Source organism: Citrus clementina, unplaced genomic scaffold, assembly GCF_000493195.1.
Source record: "Citrus clementina cultivar Clemenules unplaced genomic scaffold, Citrus_clementina_v1.0 scaffold_1, whole genome shotgun sequence".
Taxonomy (NCBI): Eukaryota; Viridiplantae; Streptophyta; class Magnoliopsida; order Sapindales; family Rutaceae; genus Citrus; species Citrus x clementina.
The window spans coordinates 8,002,838-8,020,264 of record NW_006263303.1 but is presented as its reverse complement, the minus strand read 5'-3'; the positions used below and the strand labels follow the sequence as shown (position 1 = coordinate 8,020,264).

Sequence of the window (17,427 nt, the reverse complement as noted above, 5' to 3'; positions counted from 1 at the left end):
CAAATAATATTTAAAAAAATTCGTAGAAATAAAATGGGAGATGATTATCAGTTAAAAATTCATTAATTGAGGCATCAGGCATGGTTGTAAAGATTAGGGGCCTCAAGAGAATAATAGGGGGGTGATGTAGCAGAATCTCACCCCCAAGCTAAGTGCTGTGAACAATGCTCAGGTCGGGTGCACTTGACGTTTTAAAGCCCAAGAAAATCATGCCGGACCGAGCCGGCGACCCAATACTTCATTAACACGCACTCTGGCCACACGTCTCACATGCGTTAAAAGACGAACCTTCTGGGTCGCACTCGCGAGTTGTTTGTTTCGTAATGAAGTTATCGACAACGGGTCTTCGAGTTAAAATAAAATTGACGAAGCAATAACAGGCTCTAAAGACCAGAAGTTTTTAAATTTTCCGCTGCTTATTGTCTCTTCGGAGCATACTATCAACAAGGGGAAAACGAAGATCTAAAGCTGCGCGTTTCGCTTGAATTAGCCATCTGAGTCCGCAATGTCTTCACCTGCTGAGTATGTTTTTAATCTGTTGTATTATTTTTATTCAGTGCCGTGGCTAGAAACTTGGTTTATGGATTTTGACGCTGTGATTTGTTTAGTTGAGGGATTTGAAGAATTAGAGTCCTTAAACTTGTATTATGTAGTTAATGATTGGTTTTTTTTTAATCCGAGACTTGGAACTCATGTTTAGTTAATGTTATTGAGTTTCTTGATCTCACAAACTCAAAAAGTTGATTGAGGATATTTTTAGGATTAATCCACGGCTTCACTGGAATGGAATCACTAGCTGTGAAGTACATATAGGTAGGTAGTTTGGGAAACGTTAGCCGCCATTTAAAATTTGGCGTTTATCAAATACTTTCGCCATCTGTCTTTCAAATTTAAGCAGAGACATAAGCATGTTGTGAGATGTAGCAAGGTATTGATCGCGCACCAAATTTTAGTGTTTCCTGAATCATAATTTGTTCCATTCTTAAAAGTCAGCTTCACTTTGCAATCTTTCTTTTGATCTTAGCAACTGTGGATTGGCACAGAGTTAATCCCTTTACTTAGAAAGAAAAAATGCTGAATGATAGGAAAACCCCACTTAAGTGCATATTATTGATTACAGACACATTAGTATAGTATTAGGTAATTTCACACCGAGCAGAATGCATACAACGGGGTCCCATTTATGTATATTTTTTCAGTATCTAAACCAACCATCAAGGCTGTACTATGTCTACGTTCTCACAGCAAATTTTGCGGGGTGACAAGGCTGTGTGGCTGTATATCGCAATGAGTTAGCAGTGGCTTTGTGTTATTTAAATTATTATGAAAAATTGTTTATCATTATGTTTACTAGAAAAGATAATACGTTCTGATGTAGAATGTTCAAAATTATGGCTGAATTGATCTTATGATGTTTTTTAACCATACAATTTGACGCCTTACCAGCCGGACGGTAGAACGGTAGATAGCTTTGGTGGCAATACAAATATTTTTGGCTGCTTGGTCCCAGTCTTTGCTTTCTTCTCTGGTTTTCTCTTTTATTTATTTATTATTTAATATAAAAAATGAAAATAATTTCTGTAACATAATGCTGATCATTGAAAGCCTCATCCTCCTTCCTATTTCAGATACTATCACTCTCTTCCACCCATATGCAAGGCTTATGGGACCTTGTGTGTTGCGGTCGCTACAGTTTGTTCGTTAGGATTATTGGATCTTTCTATTCTTGCATTAGAATACAAGCTCGTGTTTTCAAAATTTCAGGTATGGGTTCAGCTTGTGTGATTACAAGAAAATGACTCCAGATTATGTGCTGATGACTGTAGAAAAATGCTGCATTCGTTCCTAAATATTTATTTGACATTTTTTCAACTGAATATGCTTTTCCTTCTCAAATGGTGACATTAACTTATTTGGCTTTAATGTCATGGAAAGCCAATATATATGCGTATAAATATGCTGCCAATAAGTAGAATGCTTGATTGTGCTTGGTATTCTTTTGTACAAATTTAACAGATGTTAACTGTTGCAAAACTTTTTAAAGATCTTCTTTCCTTCACATGTGATGCTACAGCATTTGTGTGCAGGATACGTAGGTTGAAATTAACATGTGCCAATCTGACAGCTCTAACAAAATTTTAACCACTCCAAAATTGTTTTGAAGACACAGGTCTGTAGAACCCTTAATTCCTTTATAGAAGGCTGTTCTAATAACTTCTAAAAGTTTATATTTGGACTTTGAAACAGCACAATTGTGTTTGTTTTTCAATTTGTTAGTTAGTCCCAAACTTTATGGTTGGGTTAAAGATTTGGTTTCCTTGGTGTTATCGCAACTTCATAAGCTGATAGGTTGGTTATAAGTTGTGCTAGATAGAGTTTGTCAGAGATGAAAACCTTATGGATGGATGTTCGAAATTTTCAATTTGAATATTGTCTGATGCAAACAAGAAGTGCTTGCAACGGTGCTAGCAAGAAGACTGTAAATACCAAGCTGACCTCGTTTTCTGACTTTTCAAACAAGCTGAATGTATTCCATCTCAATCTCTCTCATTCACTTAACATATACAAACAATAATATATACATTCCTTTGTGAACCCCCATATACCTGTGAAATTATATATTTATGGGAAATTGATTTGGTTAATATTCCCTTTTTAAGTGTGGTAGAAATTCCTTATCCAAAAAAAAAAAAAAAAGGTGTCTTACAAAATCTCATTTTATTCTCGGATTCGTGGGTTTCATTTCCAAGTACTTAATTAAACTTTTTAGTAACTTGAATTGCATTGCAGGTATGGAGGTTGATAACAAATTTCTTTTTCCTTGGAACTTTTTCAATCAATTTTGGGATTCGCCTTTTGATGATGTAAGTATTACACCATGGAGACTTTCAATCTAAGGCATCATATGAGTTGATTTCATTTAATGACTCCCATTCTTGTTCAATGTTAAAACCATGTGGCCATTGCCAAAATGCTTGAAGGAGACAATTTTATTTTTAATAGTATCCTGGCAGTAACACTTGTGTAATAACTCTGTATGAATGTACAGAGCGAGATATGGAGTTAACCTGGAGAAGGGACCATTTGAAAGGCGTACAGCAGATTTTTTATGGATGATGATTTTTGGAGCCTTATCTCTGTTGGTGGGTGATAATGTCTTCATATTTATTTATTTGAACATTCAGATTTCTTTCAAGATGATTTGTTATGCTGTAGAAATGATTGATTAGGCTGGCAGAAATTGTCATTCATACTGTGTTAGAAACCTTGGAAAGGAAAAATCTCGTTACCTTTTCTGACCTTTCCTGCTGGATGCTGACAATTTTGAAATTTATAGGAGCACATTGTTAGACCAATGAAAACTTATGTTTAAAAATCAGCCCTAGTTTAGCCCCAAGTCCTATCACATATGGTCAGCTGCATCAGTGACGAGCAGCTCCCTTCTTTCAGAAATTTGAACATCTTTTATTGTTTTGCATTGCTAACATGATTTCATTTTGTTATGATTTTTTCTTCTGTGGATTCTATAGGTGTTGTCAGCCATCCCCATATTTCGATCTTATTTCCTAGGGATATCACTTGTTTTTATGCTTGTCTATGTCTGGAGTAGAGAATTCCCAAATTCTCAGATCAATATATATGGCCTCGTGACACTTAAGGTACACACAAATATTTATGGTGAATTTAACTAGACAGTTTCATGTTTTTGTTTCTTTGAGCTATCTTGGGCAGGGTCCTAAAATATCCGAAGCAATATATTTATGTAATTATTTTTTTCTTTCGGTTTATAGGCATTTTATCTACCATGGGCTATGCTTGCTTTGGACGTCATTTTTGGTTCACCCCTTGTACCAGACCTGCTGGGAATCATAGCAGGACATCTGTATTACTTTTTGACTGTCTTACATCCACTTGCAACTGGAAAGAACTTGTTGAAGACTCCAAAATGGGTGTATCCTTACTTTTATTGGTTCCTTAGGGTGAAAAATTATGCAGCCCCCAGTAATCCTCCAGGGCATTCTGCTGGATGTGTGAAACCTAATATTATTAGAGACATATTCCCCCTCTCAACGCAGGCGCGCACACACACACACACACACACACACACACACGTACACAAGACACATGTCCACACTGACTTGCTGTTTCTTGCTCTTCTTTTCCACAGCTCTAGGAAATCATTCAGTCAAGAGTGGATTAGTTCACCACTGGCATTTGTTAGCCAGCAATCATGAAGATGAGAGAGTGAACCCTGTAGTTTTTTAACCTTCCGTTGGCCTCTTTTACCTTTTAAACACGGTTATTAACTGATTATCTGCTACTAGTAATTTGAAAAAGAAAAGATCATCTCTTTAGTTTTGTTTTTCATTTCATATATATTGCTGCAATGTTTCTTAACTTTCAATAGACAAAAACTGGTGGCGAGGTGGAGAATCGGAGCTCCAGCTATCAATCGTGCCCAGCCTGAAAGGACAACTGGTGTGGCTTTCAGAGGAAGATCATATCGTTTAAGCGATTGATTATAATATGGCAACGTTCTTGTAATTTTTCCAGGTGATGCACCTGACAAAGGCAGCAAAGCCTTCAACCCAGAAGAGCTGACAGTTCAAGAAGTTTCATTTTCACATTTTACAGATTGTTGGATACTATTGCTTCACCAAAAAATTGATTTGTAGAGGGGAAAAAAAAACTTTTAACATCAAGATTGTCGATGCAAATATTTTGTGTTAATCAAGAGTAATTTAGTGGTTATATGTGTGTGATAATCAATTTTTCAGCTGCATGGTAGTGATAATGATATTTTGTTTTTAAGATTTATTCAGGCTGATGTTAATAAATAGAAAATTGACAGTGGCCTAGTGAAATTTGGACAGAAAATGGATGAAAGAACAACAATGGTGGGGAAGATGGACACGTGCAGGGCGTAAGAAAAAAGAGAAAAGAAAATCGGTCCGAAATTAACGGGCGGGCTTGAATGGTGGAAGCGGAAACTGACGGCCACGAAAGCATGATGATGAATTGACGATGATCGAAGTAAGAATCACAGAAATCACACATTTTAAAGCTTAAGCTGCCCCGTCTCTCCTTAATTCTCGCGCTCTGTTTATTTATTAACCAAATTCAAGCTAGCAAATGCCATAAGCTACGTAGTCGTTAGCGTAACCAAAACAAAACTAATTACTCAAATCAAAATTTTTTTTTTTAAAAAAAAAAGAGCAAAAGAAACAAAGCAGCGATCAAGTGAAGAAAAAAAAGGAAAAAAGGAATAGAAAGAATGTCGTGGCAAACATACGTAGATGATCATTTGATGTGCGACATCGACGGGCAAGGCCAGCATCTCAGTGCTTCTGCGATCGTCGGTCACGACGGCAGCGTTTGGGCCCAAAGCGCTAATTTCCCCAAGGTCTCGTCCCTTTTCTCTGCTTTCATGGATCGCATTGTTAGTTGCGTTAATGTGGCATGATTGATTTATCATTTACGCATCTGATTGGGAATTTATTTCATTGGTTTTGGTGATTGATGAAAGCAGGATCGACGATGATCGCGTCCAATGTGATTGCAATCCTTTTTTTTTTTAAGATCAATTTACAAGTCAATTTCCACTTGGTTTGATTGCTTGGTTGGGATCAATTGTGGCTTCATTGTGTGAACAGAAAAAAAAAAAAATTTAACTTATTTTTGTTTTACTTACATGATTCTGAAGATCTGTATGTTCGCACATTTGCAAAATCTGCGGAATCCCTTTCAACAGTTACTGATAAATGTAAATCATGGCTGTATTTCAGTTACCATTTGATGATTGATAATACCACGAATAGGGCTTAAATTTCTGTTTGAATTGTACTTCCTGGAACGTGGAACTCAAATAATATATGTTGCCCCCGAGACTGTGATTTGAGTTATATATGTTTTAATGGTATTATTAGTTCTAATAATAGTGCTCAAGTGCAACATGTTGTAGGCTACTCCTTTTTATTCGTCTGTATTCTGTAGTTTATAGTGTGGTCTGTACGAAATAGAAACTGCATGGTGGTATTTGATCTTCTGCATACGTGCTGGTCTTGTTGTTTTTCGGCTTTAAAGGATTTAAGACATTTTCTGGTTCTCTTGCTGGGTGTTTCCAGTTCAAGCCTGAAGAGATTGCTGGTATTATGAAAGATTTCGACCAGCCTGGTCATCTTGCTCCCACCGGCTTGCACCTTGGAGGCACAAAATACATGGTAATTCAGGGAGAGGCTGGAGCTGTCATCCGTGGAAAGAAGGTGATCTATATACCCTATATGTATTCAGCCTTAACTTGGAATGGAATTTTTAGCATTGTCGAACCAGTAATCCATTTTTATTATCCCCTCATTTTCATAATCAATGTTTTCTTTATTTCCCAAAAAGAAGATTATGCATTTCTGAAGGTTTATCCGCAGCACGGCACTTTCTGTAAATGTTTTTTTTTCTTTTTTAAGAAAAATCATGCTCATAGTACGCCCGGAATGACCTTATTGACAACATGCAACTTACTCAGTTGCCCATGTATTTGGAATGACAGGGATCCGGAGGAGTCACCATAAAGAAGACCGGTCAGGCTCTTGTTTTCGGTATCTATGAAGAACCTGTGACTCCTGGGCAGTGCAACATGATTGTTGAGAGGTTGGGTGATTACCTCATTGATCAGGGCCTGTAGACCTAGGTCTATCACGATCCTAGTATTTCTTTTTCAGGTTTACTTATTTTTTTCCTCTTTCATATTTCTTTGTGGATTCTGGTTCCAAGTTTGCCATCTTCTTCCACTAGAGCCTTGAATTGGCAGTGAAGATGAGGCAGACAATAACCACGTGAGAAACTAAATGGTTGTTTGGTGTTCGATCGTTTTGTTTCGACCTGAATTACATTTTATATATCTTGTTTTGATCTTTTATTCCTTCTATAGCTCGTTTCCTGGCTGCTGCCTGATTTATCTTTGTTCTTTGATGCTCAGATAAATTATGCCTTGTTGAGTTCAGTTTTGTGCGGCAATAACTAATTCTATTTATGCGGATCATTAGAGAGCTAGAGAACCCTACCTTTGAGAAATATCAGCTTTTACAATTTCTGAAAAATGCAAGAACACAAATTCACATCCCTTAAAATAATAATTAAAAATTAGGGAAAAAATCATTATTTGAATGTCAGTCAAGCACTTAATTATTCATAATTTGGGACAATTTTGATATTTGACATAGGGCTCGAAACGTTTTGTGGCAAGTGGCATGGACCCAAAAAGAATTTTAAAAAGAAAGTGAAAAAAAGCATGTAGGTGACATCTGTAATTATGCGATGAGCAGAGAGAGATGGAGATTTGTGGACACACAGCATTTCAATTTGAGATTGGACCATGTTTTTATAAAGGAAAAGAATATCCGTCAAATCTCATATCTATCTTTTTTTAAAGGGTTTTAATTTACGCATTTGGGAAAAAAGAAGGCAATGACTGAAGATAAAGGTGATGTTTACCCATTTTGTTTTAATAAAAGAAAATGACAATGGAGTTACGAACGTTATCTTCACCGACCACCAAATAAAAATGACATTAATACCAATGAATATTTACTTATAACACCGTTTCATTCGGTTAAAAAAAAAAAACCGACGGAGGAAACAACAAATGATGATAACAGTTGGATCCCGCAATTATACCATTACATTTGAATTTTGAATACTATCTAACATAGGGATGGCAATGAGGAGGGGAGGAGACGGGACCAATCTCTTCGTACTTATCCCTGATATTTTGCGTATGTCTCCGTTCTCGTCCCCTCCTCGTCCCCGTCAAAATTATTTGAGAGAATCCCTATCCCCTCTCCGAATAATAACAAGGAATCCCCAAGGGTCCCCGATCTCCGAATAACTAATACATTTTTTTTGTTTTTAATTTTGAGTTAATCATATTAAAATAAAAATTCAAATAAAAATAAAGTTTGAAATATATCTTACATTAATATCTATTACAAAAGTCACATACATTAAATTAGTAAGTAATGCAGGATGTAAGACATACAAATTTCTTTTACAAACTATCGTGAATAAATTAATAGTCAAATACAAAATTGTTACAAATAAAATCGAATTTAGATTCAAAATTAACTTTTTCAATGGTGGCGTGGGCACTTTATAAATGTGGACTATTCCTTTTACAGCACAATAGTTAAGTCGAAGCAAATCAAGAGCAAATATTAAATTAGATTAGATTAGATTAGATTAAATTAGATATTAAAATTGTGATTCGCTGTAGGCAATTATAACATCTAAAAATAAATAAATAATAGATTTAAGTTTAAAACATTTAATGAATATTAAAATAAAAATAAAATTTTTGGGCTAATAGAATTTACCCGATTTTTTTAATGTCCTAAATAAAAATTTAGAACTTTAATTAGTTAATTAGGCCTAAAAGTTTAATAATATAAATATTTTGATATTTTTTATTTTTACCAATATTTATAATTTTATAATTCAAATTTTATAATTTATTTACTAGTAATTTTAAAAAATAAAAATTAAATTAAAAATTAAAATGGAGAAATGGGTAGGGGATGGGGATTCCACCTCATCCTCATCTCCTCCCCGAATAAGAAATTGAGTAAAAAAATTTCCATGTCCCTTCCCCGAATAAGAAATTGGATTGGGTATGAAATTATCCTCATACCCTCCCTGAATGGAAAAAATCCCCGAGGGTATCTGTCCCCGTGGGGATTTTTGCCATCCCTAATCCAACACTAAATATTAATTTATCATCTCAATAACATTAGGGAGTCGATTATTCAAATTATCACTAAAAAATTCTTCAAACAAAATTATGTTTCTTGTTTGAAGAAGTACATCAGTATTTCAAGATTCAAAAGATATTCAATTAAAAATTTTCAAATAAGAAATACTTCTCTTTAATTTTATAAAGTGTTTCCTCCCTCTTCAATTTTTATTTTTATCACTTTTTATTGGAGAGAGAGAGAAATGCTTTAATTAAAATTTATTTTTCTTTAAAAAAATAATTATTTGATTAAAATAATATTAATTTATTTATTTTTGAAGAGTCTTTTAGAGGATAATATATTCTTTTACTTTCCAATTTGTCATATAGATAAAATATTTAAAGATTAAAATTAATAGAGCCTTTTGGTGATATGCTTAACTTGTTACCTAATGACGAGCTATTTCCTTTTTTTTTTTTTTCCATAAAATGTAGAATAGTGATATATTCTTCTTAAATGTTTTAGTGGGGGTAGGAGTGGCAAAACGAATAATTGAATCGAATCCGAATCGAATCTTAAACGAATTGGGTCAAAATTCTGTGGATTCGGATTCGATTCGTTTAATAGAATTAATAAACGAATCGAATCGAATCAAATCAAAATTTGTTTATTATTGGTTTATTCTAATAATAAACGAATCCATAGCAAATCGAATTGAATATGAATTCGTTTACAAAAATTAAATAAATAATCCAAACCATAAAAATTTTAATCTCATTTATATATTGTCTTATTATTATTTATAATTACTAGATTAACTTTCAAATTTTAAATTTTTTTATAAATATTTAAGAATAAATAAGTAATTTAATTAAACGAATAGATTGTATTCGGTTCATTTATAACCATTTATTAAACGAATCCTAAACGAATAAACGAAGCAACATCTTCAAACTCGGATTCGATTCATTTAATTAACGAATCGAATCGAATTCACCTATTTATTAAACGAATCAATTTTTTCAAATCAAAATTTATTTTATTCGCTTCAAATCGAATCGAATAAACGAATTCTGACCCAAATTGGCACTCATGCAGGAGTGAATTTCTAATTTATACTCCGAGTTATACTATATATATTTTCAGTAGACTTCAAATTTTAATATAAGTATATAGTAATATCTATAAAAAAAAAAAGAAAAAGAAAAAAAGATTAAAGGGGTCTATTTAATATAGATGGGTAGATCAAGTGCTTACTTGAGAAAACATAAAAAATTTAGGGATTCATATATTATTACAATAAGAAAATAAAGAAAGGGAATATATTAAATATATTAATTAATTATTAAAATAATTGTGTAGCAGATCTCGTTGTTTCAACGCTATATCTCCGTGTCCAGTGTCTCCTTTTGTCTAGCTCTTCACAAAATCTCTTCTCGACAAAAATTAAGTCTTAAACACACTCATTTGTAAAAAGGCTTCAGGAAAAAAAAAAAAATTCACAGAGAAATCAGAGGAATCATCAAAGCAGAAAAAGATGTCGTGGCAAGCTTACGTCGATGATCATCTGTTGTGTGAAATTGAGGGTAACCATCTCTCAGCTGCCGCTATCATCGGCCACGACGGCAGCGTTTGGGCCCAGAGTGAAAACTTCCCTCAGGTTTTTTTTAGTAAATATTTTTTTAATTTTTTGACTTCTTTCATTTCTAAATCTATTTGAAAAGATGGATTCTTTGATGGGTTTGGTTTTATTTTATCTTATTTTTGTTTGTGATTGGTGATAGTTGATCTGTTTTTTCTTGGTTACTTTGCTCCAGTAGGGTTTTCTGAGATATGATCTGCTTGGATTATTATTGATTTATTAGCTGTACTAGGGTTAGTAAAGTTGATTTAAGATTTGGGTTCTTGCATGATTTGATTTGTAACATTTTTTCCTTGAGATCAACTTGGAATGATTTTTTTTGTTGAATCTATTAGCATGGTTCTTGTATGATGGCAGTGAAGTGAGTACTGCATCTTTGTTTATGTATGAATTGGCGGCTAGCTTGATTTGTGCTTAAAATGGTGCTGCGGATAGATTTGATCGTGGATAATGAATATGGAATGCAAAAACATTATGCATGGCCTAAAAAGTAAATTAATGGATCTGTCAACAATGATGGTATATATTGATATTGCACATAAGAGAAATGAGAATCTAGAGAGAACTTTTTTTAATTTTGAAACTATTGAGGGCAAAGCCCTTTCATCTTTTAGATTTATAAAAGCGATGCATGGTCATTGAATTTCTGCTTTTTCCTTGGATATCTTATTTTAAAGTTTTTATAACTTCATTTTTGTCAGTAGACGGGCATATACACATTGTTGGAATGTTGATTCTTTTTATATCAGATACTTATTGCTTTTGCGTTTATATTGTTTTAGTTAAAACCTGAGGAAATAACTGGTATCATGAATGACTTTAATGAACCTGGAACACTAGCACCAACTGGACTGTATCTTGGTGGCACAAAATATATGGTGATCCAGGGTGAGCCAGGTGCTGTCATCCGAGGGAAGAAGGTGGGAACTAATATCTGATCTTGTTTAGACTTTGTTCATTATGCTACTAAAAGCATGTTTGTGCATTTCCTATGAATTACGAAACTTTCATGAATTAGCACGTTTAAGCTGCCTTCATGTTCAAAGCTTCATCATAAGAAGCAATCATCCGGGGAACATTTCCTCCCTTCGTCTCTCGTTTTTTTCTGAATTTTGCAGTTCTTAATTGAAACATTAAGCAGTTGCCTCATCCATTTGGCATCACTTTTAATTTCAGGGCCCTGGTGGTGTTACCATCAAGAAGACCAGTGCAGCCTTAATCATTGGAATCTATGATGAGCCGATGACCCCTGGGCAGTGCAACATGATTGTTGAAAGGCTTGGTGATTATCTCATTGATCAGGGTCTTTAGGTGGTTTGCATGTCCGCTAATTTGTTTCATTTCTTGGCTTCCCTAAAAAGCTCGCACTGTTGAACTTCGGTGTAATAATATTACAGTATTCAAAGTTATGGGAACTGTGTGTGGAAAGGAAAGGTTTGGTGCATGTGGAAGTTCTTGATATCATCTATTTGTAGTATTGTTATGGTTGTCAAGGTACTTTACCAATCACTATTACAGTGGATCCTAATGGATGTGTCAATTTGAGTTGTAAAACTTGTGAGATTCTTGTTTCTCAATGTATTTTGCGTTGGTTGTTGAATTTATTTTTCCCTTGGGAAGGTTCTAAAGGATGCTCAATTTTTGGTAAAAGATATTTTTCCCTTGGGAAGGTTCTAAAGGATGCTCAATTTTTGGTAAAAGATTATTTGACTTGCATCAAAGCTTGATACGGTGGCCTGGATGGATATCATCGCAAACAAAATTAATTACAAATTGGTATTACTAAATAAACCTGGTGGTGTTATCATAAACACAAAAATCATAACTCTTTTGGTTTCTCGGACTCGTAAACGAGAACGGCAAACGCTGGAAGATATGTGCAAAACATATATAATCTGATTTCAACTACGAAAATAGAGTAGTCTTTACCATCAATATCATACAAAACTTGGAGGCCGAATTGCTGCACATCAGTTACATACATCCGTTGGGATATATTTTTCAAGAATAATATTTCAGAAGAGTACTTTCTCCCCCATTTCACAGGTTCTTCAGTGTCAAAAGCGTTGGAAGCAAAGTCATTAAAAGGAAACTTGGCACCCAAGCAATGGCTTCATTTCGTGTTGAAGACGAAGGAGTTGATGAGATTGCTGTTGTATTGGTTGCTGCAGTTTTGTTTGCACTGCATGATTAATGAAAAAACAAGAGTTACATGTAGAATATGGATATTGGGAGATGAGAAAAATCAATACATAAAATTAGAGATGTTGGGTGTATTGTACTTACCCAGCGGTCATGTACACACAATTATCATAGCCTGCAAAAATAGATACAAATTAGTTGCATGAAAGGCTTCAAAACAGAGTTTAAGCAACAAATACCAGAACTTCTGACACTAAAGTAAAACTCATGAGGTTGGATAAGCTGTTCATTGCCACAAGCAAAATATAATAACATAAGGTTGGACACAATGGAGCAATTAATTTTGTGGTCTGCTTACTATCACACAATAGATTTGAATATATCCATCAAAAAAGAAGCTAGCCAAACTCAAGATAAAGGAAAGAAATACCAACTAAATGAAAAGGCTGGATGCTAATTTACATACTTGGATTTTTGTCAACTTTGACCCCATTTCCGCCAAAACTGCAAGCTATGTCAGTAGCTCCATTCTGCTGGTAATAACTGTTAATTGCAAACGATGCATGAGAGAGTAGAGTGTCTGGTTCATAACAAGGCTGGCTAGGCTGAATAGCAGAACAGTCCACATTCCCAGGACCGCATGCCCAATCTAAGGCATTCTGCAAATCGGCTTCAGAAGCCTTGGTGGAAGCTATGCACCATGTTGTAGTTGTTCCATTCAGGCTAGTGACATTTGAATCTGTCATATCAACAACACCCTTTCCACTGAAATCGAGGTTATAGACACTTGTCTGATCTGGATAAAACAATCCCCAATTCCTCTCTGACTCCAGCCCGGGTTTCCGGTTCTCGTTAAATAATGAGAAAATATACACATCTAGCTCTTCTCCTCGCTTTGCAGGGGTACCAGAGTCATTGATGACGTGTCGGATCAGATTAGTATTATAAATCTGGGCGTTATCAGGGGTTGCAGCCTTCTCTTTTGGTGAACCTTTCGAGGGCCAGCCTGTCTCAGTTACCATAATCTTGATTGTTCTGAAATTTAGTGCCATGAGTGCGAAGTAAATCGAATCAATCTGGGCATCAAACATGTTTGTGTAAAGTAAACCAGTGTTTGGATCTATAACTTCCGAGGATGACTGAAAGAGAGCATAGTCCAGAGACACATTGTTGGGAGAATCTCTATATGCATAGTACGGATATATATCTATCATAAAAGGTGACTGGTTATCAGCAAGGAACTCCAACAAGGGTTTCAGAAAATGTGCATGGCTGCTATTAAAGGCCCCTGCAGATGGCGGGAACGATCGAGACAGAACCCCAAGGGAATGGGTACTAGAGACCTTAATCCTTTTATGCAGGCCAGCTTTCTTTAATGCCGTAAAGACATTTTGCATTGCGGGTACAACTAGTGAAGAGGAATTATCGGTGCTTTCGGTGACTTCAGCACCAACAGTTATATATGTGATTTTTGCAGCTGGGTAGTAAGGAAGGATGCTGTTTTTCAGCCAGCTATCTGCATTGGATTGGAACTGTGCAAATGGCAACAAATCTGAATTTGGAATTCCGATCATGAGTTCAACTCCAGTATTTGCAAATGCCTTGAGGACCTGGATGTTAGAATCATAGATCCTCAGATATTTGATGTTATGTTGTTTAACCAACTGTGCAACTTTATCCGGCGTTGGGAGGTCATCAGCATTTCTTCCATAGCAGACACCAATAGTACTTCCTTTGCACAAACCTACGACAAATATGAAAAGATTTAGAATCTCTCAGTTAAGGAGCTGATGCATTTAAACAGCACAAGACATACTAAGAGAGTGGATAGAGCACAGCACAAGTCCTCGTGCATGCAGCTAAAAGTAATGATTTGAACTTTTAATCATAACACGGACACAACCTTCTCCCGCATTTCCCATAAACTATTACAAGTTCATATGTAAAGTAACTAAAATGTTAACTTGTACAAACAAAACTGACATTTTTAAATGTAACATTTTAAAGAGATTGCTTCAGAAAGATTTTCAATATAAATAATCTTATGCATTGGTTTTGTCTACATAAATAATTGGCAGAGATGGTTTTCCTTTTTCCTAATCACATGAGAACCCTGTTAAATAACCTTTTCCATCAACTATTTTAGAGCTCAATGAAAAAATCCAGAGATAGAATCTGTGCCAGACAACACATACACTCTTTAAAAACTTGACGGCAATGTTTGCACAATGTAAAGCTCTCAGAGTTTCATAAAAGTAACTGGGGTCAATAGCAATCAAATTTAACAATTCTTCTTCAATATGCATTAATCTTAGCTATTTCACCAATTTGGTAAAATGAACAAACACATTTATATAAACTAGAGGACAATGTTTCCAAAATGCACCATTGTCAGACTTTCATAAAATTAATTGCTAGCTAGGGTCAGAGAGCCATCAAATTTTACAATTCCTGTTCAAGAAAGGCAGAATTTTAAAAATTTTCGATTTCATGAATAAATACTTCTCTCGATGGCCAAAACAACTCAAATAATAGACAGTACCTCCAATAGACTACTAAACCGATTTTTCCTTTTTAAAAAAAAAAAATGGAGGCAAAGTAAAGGCATTCTACAAACATGGCCTATCCAACAAAATCACAATGGCTCCACAAGTTCCATCATTCACCCACTACCTTTTACAGATATGGAAGGACTCATACACATAAATGTGAAGTTCGTGACATTGTTATTAAATAAAACAGATGTATCAAACAAAATCACAATGGGTCCACAACCTTTAATGTTGCAATCTAGCTGTCCAGTTAATTGAAAGCCTACCCACCCATTGTAAAGTTATAAATCCAAGTATACTACTAGTTAGAAAGCGGTAAACAATTCAATGAATGCAATTCCACGATGGCAATATTTCTTTCCATTTTCTACCCTTTTTGCAGAAAAATACTAGTAGCATTACCGGCAAGTTGAAGATTTAAAAAACTAAAAATGGAATAGATAACCAGCAGCAGTCCACCACAATCACAAAAAAATTATATACATAACAGAGAAGTACCAACCGCTATTAGTTTTATGTTTCATCGTCAAAATAGCTTAAACAACAGTAGAAGGTAAGTAGGAAAATGAAAACAAGAAAATATGGAAGAACCAATTTGCAAATAGTGAAATGTAAACACATAGTCCAAGCACAACAAACGAAAAGGACGAATGTAAAAAATGAGCAAAGATATTTGAAGCTGACTTAGCAGGTTACAAGAGTCATTATATTTTTGCTTTTGGAAAAAAAATAAAAAACAAAATCCCCAAATGCACCTTCCCCAAAGGTAACAAAGATCTGACAAGACAGAGAAGCTGAAAACCAAAACACCATTGAAGACACCTCAAAGAAAGAAAGAATAAATAAAAAAAAATTCACAGAACTACAGAAGCAACAAAAAAGAAGACATACCCAGAAGCGCAAGCAACAGTGAAATGGCAAAAAAGAGCTCGAATCCTCTCGCCATTGCTAAAAAAACTGAACTTTCTCTCCCCTCCCACTCTCTCTCTCTCAAGTAAGCCCACTTACTGTACGGTGACTGCTGTTGTGTGCGTTGTCTTCAACTTTACTCTTGTTTTTATTGAACTCCGTTAAGCTTAATTTGTAACGTTACACTCTGCTCTGCTCACACAGACAGTAACGTCTCTCTTTCGACACCTTTTTAAATTAAATTGTTTCGAGGGGCTCGGGATAGAGTGAGAGAGCTTGCCCAATAGATAGCTACTTAGCTAGCTTTGGCTTGGGTGTACGGTTCTGTTTAGTGTCAGAGTGGACAGAGTGGAGTGAGTGAGAGACTGAGACCGGATTTCAGAACGGTTTAATTAAATCTAGCTAAGAGAAGCGTCTCGATTCCGCTGAACTTATTTAGCAATAGCATGTCTGTTCTCCCTGTCCTGGTCTCCACTATTTAGCGATCTACTGTGTTGCCGAATCATCAAAATATCTTTTTTTTTTTTCCTCCTTCTAATGCTCCCTATTTGTCAGTCAACGAGAACAAGTTTTCCTACTTCGGTATATTATCTAAAAGTTAAAGCAAAAATTTAACCTTTTAAGTTTTAATGCAAAATTACAATCCAGGTTTCGAGAAAATTAGACTGTTAATAATAGAACTAAATATATGACGGCCATTAATATGCTTTACTAATATTATTGTTTCAATTGATATAAAATAATAGATAGTGTAAGAATGTAAGATATTTTATTTGTCATTTACTGGTAAGTAATGTTAAAATTACATTCTTATAAAAAAGAAGAAGAAGAAGAAGAAAAAGTTAAAATTACATTAAAATGGGAGATAAGAATCAGCTCACACTTAATAATTGATGTCGCGGTGATATGGTAAAATCATTTTATGAGCCCAATCGACCAACAAATCAGTCCAAGGAGGCTCTTTGATTCCCTTCTATTTTATTTCTATCGCGTTCTTTCCTTTTTTTTTTTTTCCTTTTTTTTTTTTGAATGGAGTCTAGTACCTAGTACTCAAGGCGTGAGCACTATTTAGTTTAGTTCGATTCAAGTTCAAAACTAAATCAGGTAATTTTTTGAACTAAATACAAACTAAATTTTCAGTTCACTTTAATTTTATAACTTAGTTTTGGTCTGATTTGATTTAGTTTAGTTTGATTTAATTCGAGCAATTTTATCTTGTATATTAAATAAAAATGACATAATAGTAATATACTATTATTACAACAACAATCTTGAATCCACAAACAATAAACTATATAATAAAATCCAACAATAGTGAATCAGCATAATAATTAATATTGATAACCACATAAATTTTACCGTTGTTGTTCTTGGAAAAAGAATTTATTACGCTTAAAATATTGCTATCTTTTGTTTGGCATTTAAAAATTTAAAAGTTGCTTAAATATAATTTTCAATA

General features: G+C 34.5%; 4 protein-coding genes across 4 annotated transcripts; 3 read left to right on the top strand and 1 right to left on the bottom strand.

The window, feature by feature from the left end:
* Positions 1-302: 302 nt before the first annotated feature.
* Positions 303-4,752, top strand: LOC18056173 (derlin-1). The gene is made up of 7 exons (XM_006451277.2): positions 303-522; positions 1,629-1,764; positions 2,791-2,864; positions 3,050-3,143; positions 3,531-3,659; positions 3,792-3,952; positions 4,409-4,752. Exons 1-7 carry the CDS (start codon positions 506-508, stop codon positions 4,518-4,520), a joined length of 723 nt encoding a protein of 240 aa, XP_006451340.1. The 5' UTR covers positions 303-505; the 3' UTR covers positions 4,521-4,752.
* A 90-nt stretch (positions 4,753-4,842) lies between these two features.
* LOC18056172 (profilin-4) lies at positions 4,843-6,948 on the top strand. Its single transcript, XM_006451276.2, has 3 exons — positions 4,843-5,404; positions 6,126-6,263; positions 6,545-6,948. Exons 1-3 carry the CDS (start codon positions 5,276-5,278, stop codon positions 6,677-6,679), a joined length of 402 nt encoding a protein of 133 aa, XP_006451339.1. The 5' UTR covers positions 4,843-5,275; the 3' UTR covers positions 6,680-6,948.
* A 3,145-nt stretch (positions 6,949-10,093) lies between these two features.
* LOC18056171 (profilin) lies at positions 10,094-11,969 on the top strand. The gene is made up of 3 exons (XM_006451275.2): positions 10,094-10,383; positions 11,148-11,285; positions 11,542-11,969. Exons 1-3 carry the CDS (start codon positions 10,261-10,263, stop codon positions 11,674-11,676), a joined length of 396 nt encoding a protein of 131 aa, XP_006451338.1. The 5' UTR covers positions 10,094-10,260; the 3' UTR covers positions 11,677-11,969.
* Positions 11,970-12,163: 194 nt separating this feature from the next.
* On the bottom strand, positions 12,164-16,443 carry LOC18056170 (glucan endo-1,3-beta-glucosidase 13). Its single transcript, XM_006451274.2, has 4 exons — positions 15,951-16,443; positions 12,974-14,251; positions 12,652-12,682; positions 12,164-12,547 (listed from the first exon to the last, which is right to left on the bottom strand). Exons 1-4 carry the CDS (start codon positions 16,003-16,005, stop codon positions 12,406-12,408), a joined length of 1,506 nt encoding a protein of 501 aa, XP_006451337.1. The 5' UTR covers positions 16,006-16,443; the 3' UTR covers positions 12,164-12,405.
* Between the last annotated feature and the right edge of the window lie 984 nt (positions 16,444-17,427).

Excerpts from the sequence above, each read along its gene's own strand:
- LOC18056171 (XM_006451275.2), top strand. The coding sequence starts at position 10,261 with ATGTCGTGGCAAGCTTACGTCGATGATCATCTGTTGTGTGAAATTGAG. Across the intron at positions 10,384-11,147 it reads AGAGTGAAAACTTCCCTCAG|TTAAAACCTGAGGAAATAAC; the intron begins GTTTTTTTTAGT and ends ATATTGTTTTAG. Across the intron at positions 11,286-11,541 it reads CTGTCATCCGAGGGAAGAAG|GGCCCTGGTGGTGTTACCAT; the intron begins GTGGGAACTAAT and ends TTTTAATTTCAG.
- LOC18056173 (XM_006451277.2), top strand. Across the intron at positions 1,765-2,790 it reads TCGTGTTTTCAAAATTTCAG|GTATGGAGGTTGATAACAAA; the intron begins GTATGGGTTCAG and ends ATTGCATTGCAG. Across the intron at positions 3,660-3,791 it reads ATGGCCTCGTGACACTTAAG|GCATTTTATCTACCATGGGC; the intron begins GTACACACAAAT and ends TTCGGTTTATAG.
- LOC18056172 (XM_006451276.2), top strand. The coding sequence starts at position 5,276 with ATGTCGTGGCAAACATACGTAGATGATCATTTGATGTGCGACATCGAC. Across the intron at positions 5,405-6,125 it reads AAAGCGCTAATTTCCCCAAG|TTCAAGCCTGAAGAGATTGC; the intron begins GTCTCGTCCCTT and ends GGGTGTTTCCAG. Across the intron at positions 6,264-6,544 it reads CTGTCATCCGTGGAAAGAAG|GGATCCGGAGGAGTCACCAT; the intron begins GTGATCTATATA and ends TTGGAATGACAG.
- LOC18056170 (XM_006451274.2), bottom strand. The coding sequence starts at position 16,005 with ATGGCGAGAGGATTCGAGCTCTTTTTTGCCATTTCACTGTTGCTTGCG. Across the intron at positions 14,252-15,950 it reads ACTGTTGCTTGCGCTTCTGG|GTTTGTGCAAAGGAAGTACT; the intron begins GTATGTCTTCTT and ends TATTTGTCGTAG. Across the intron at positions 12,548-12,651 it reads TGTGTGTACATGACCGCTGG|TGCAAACAAAACTGCAGCAA; the intron begins GTAAGTACAATA and ends TTAATCATGCAG.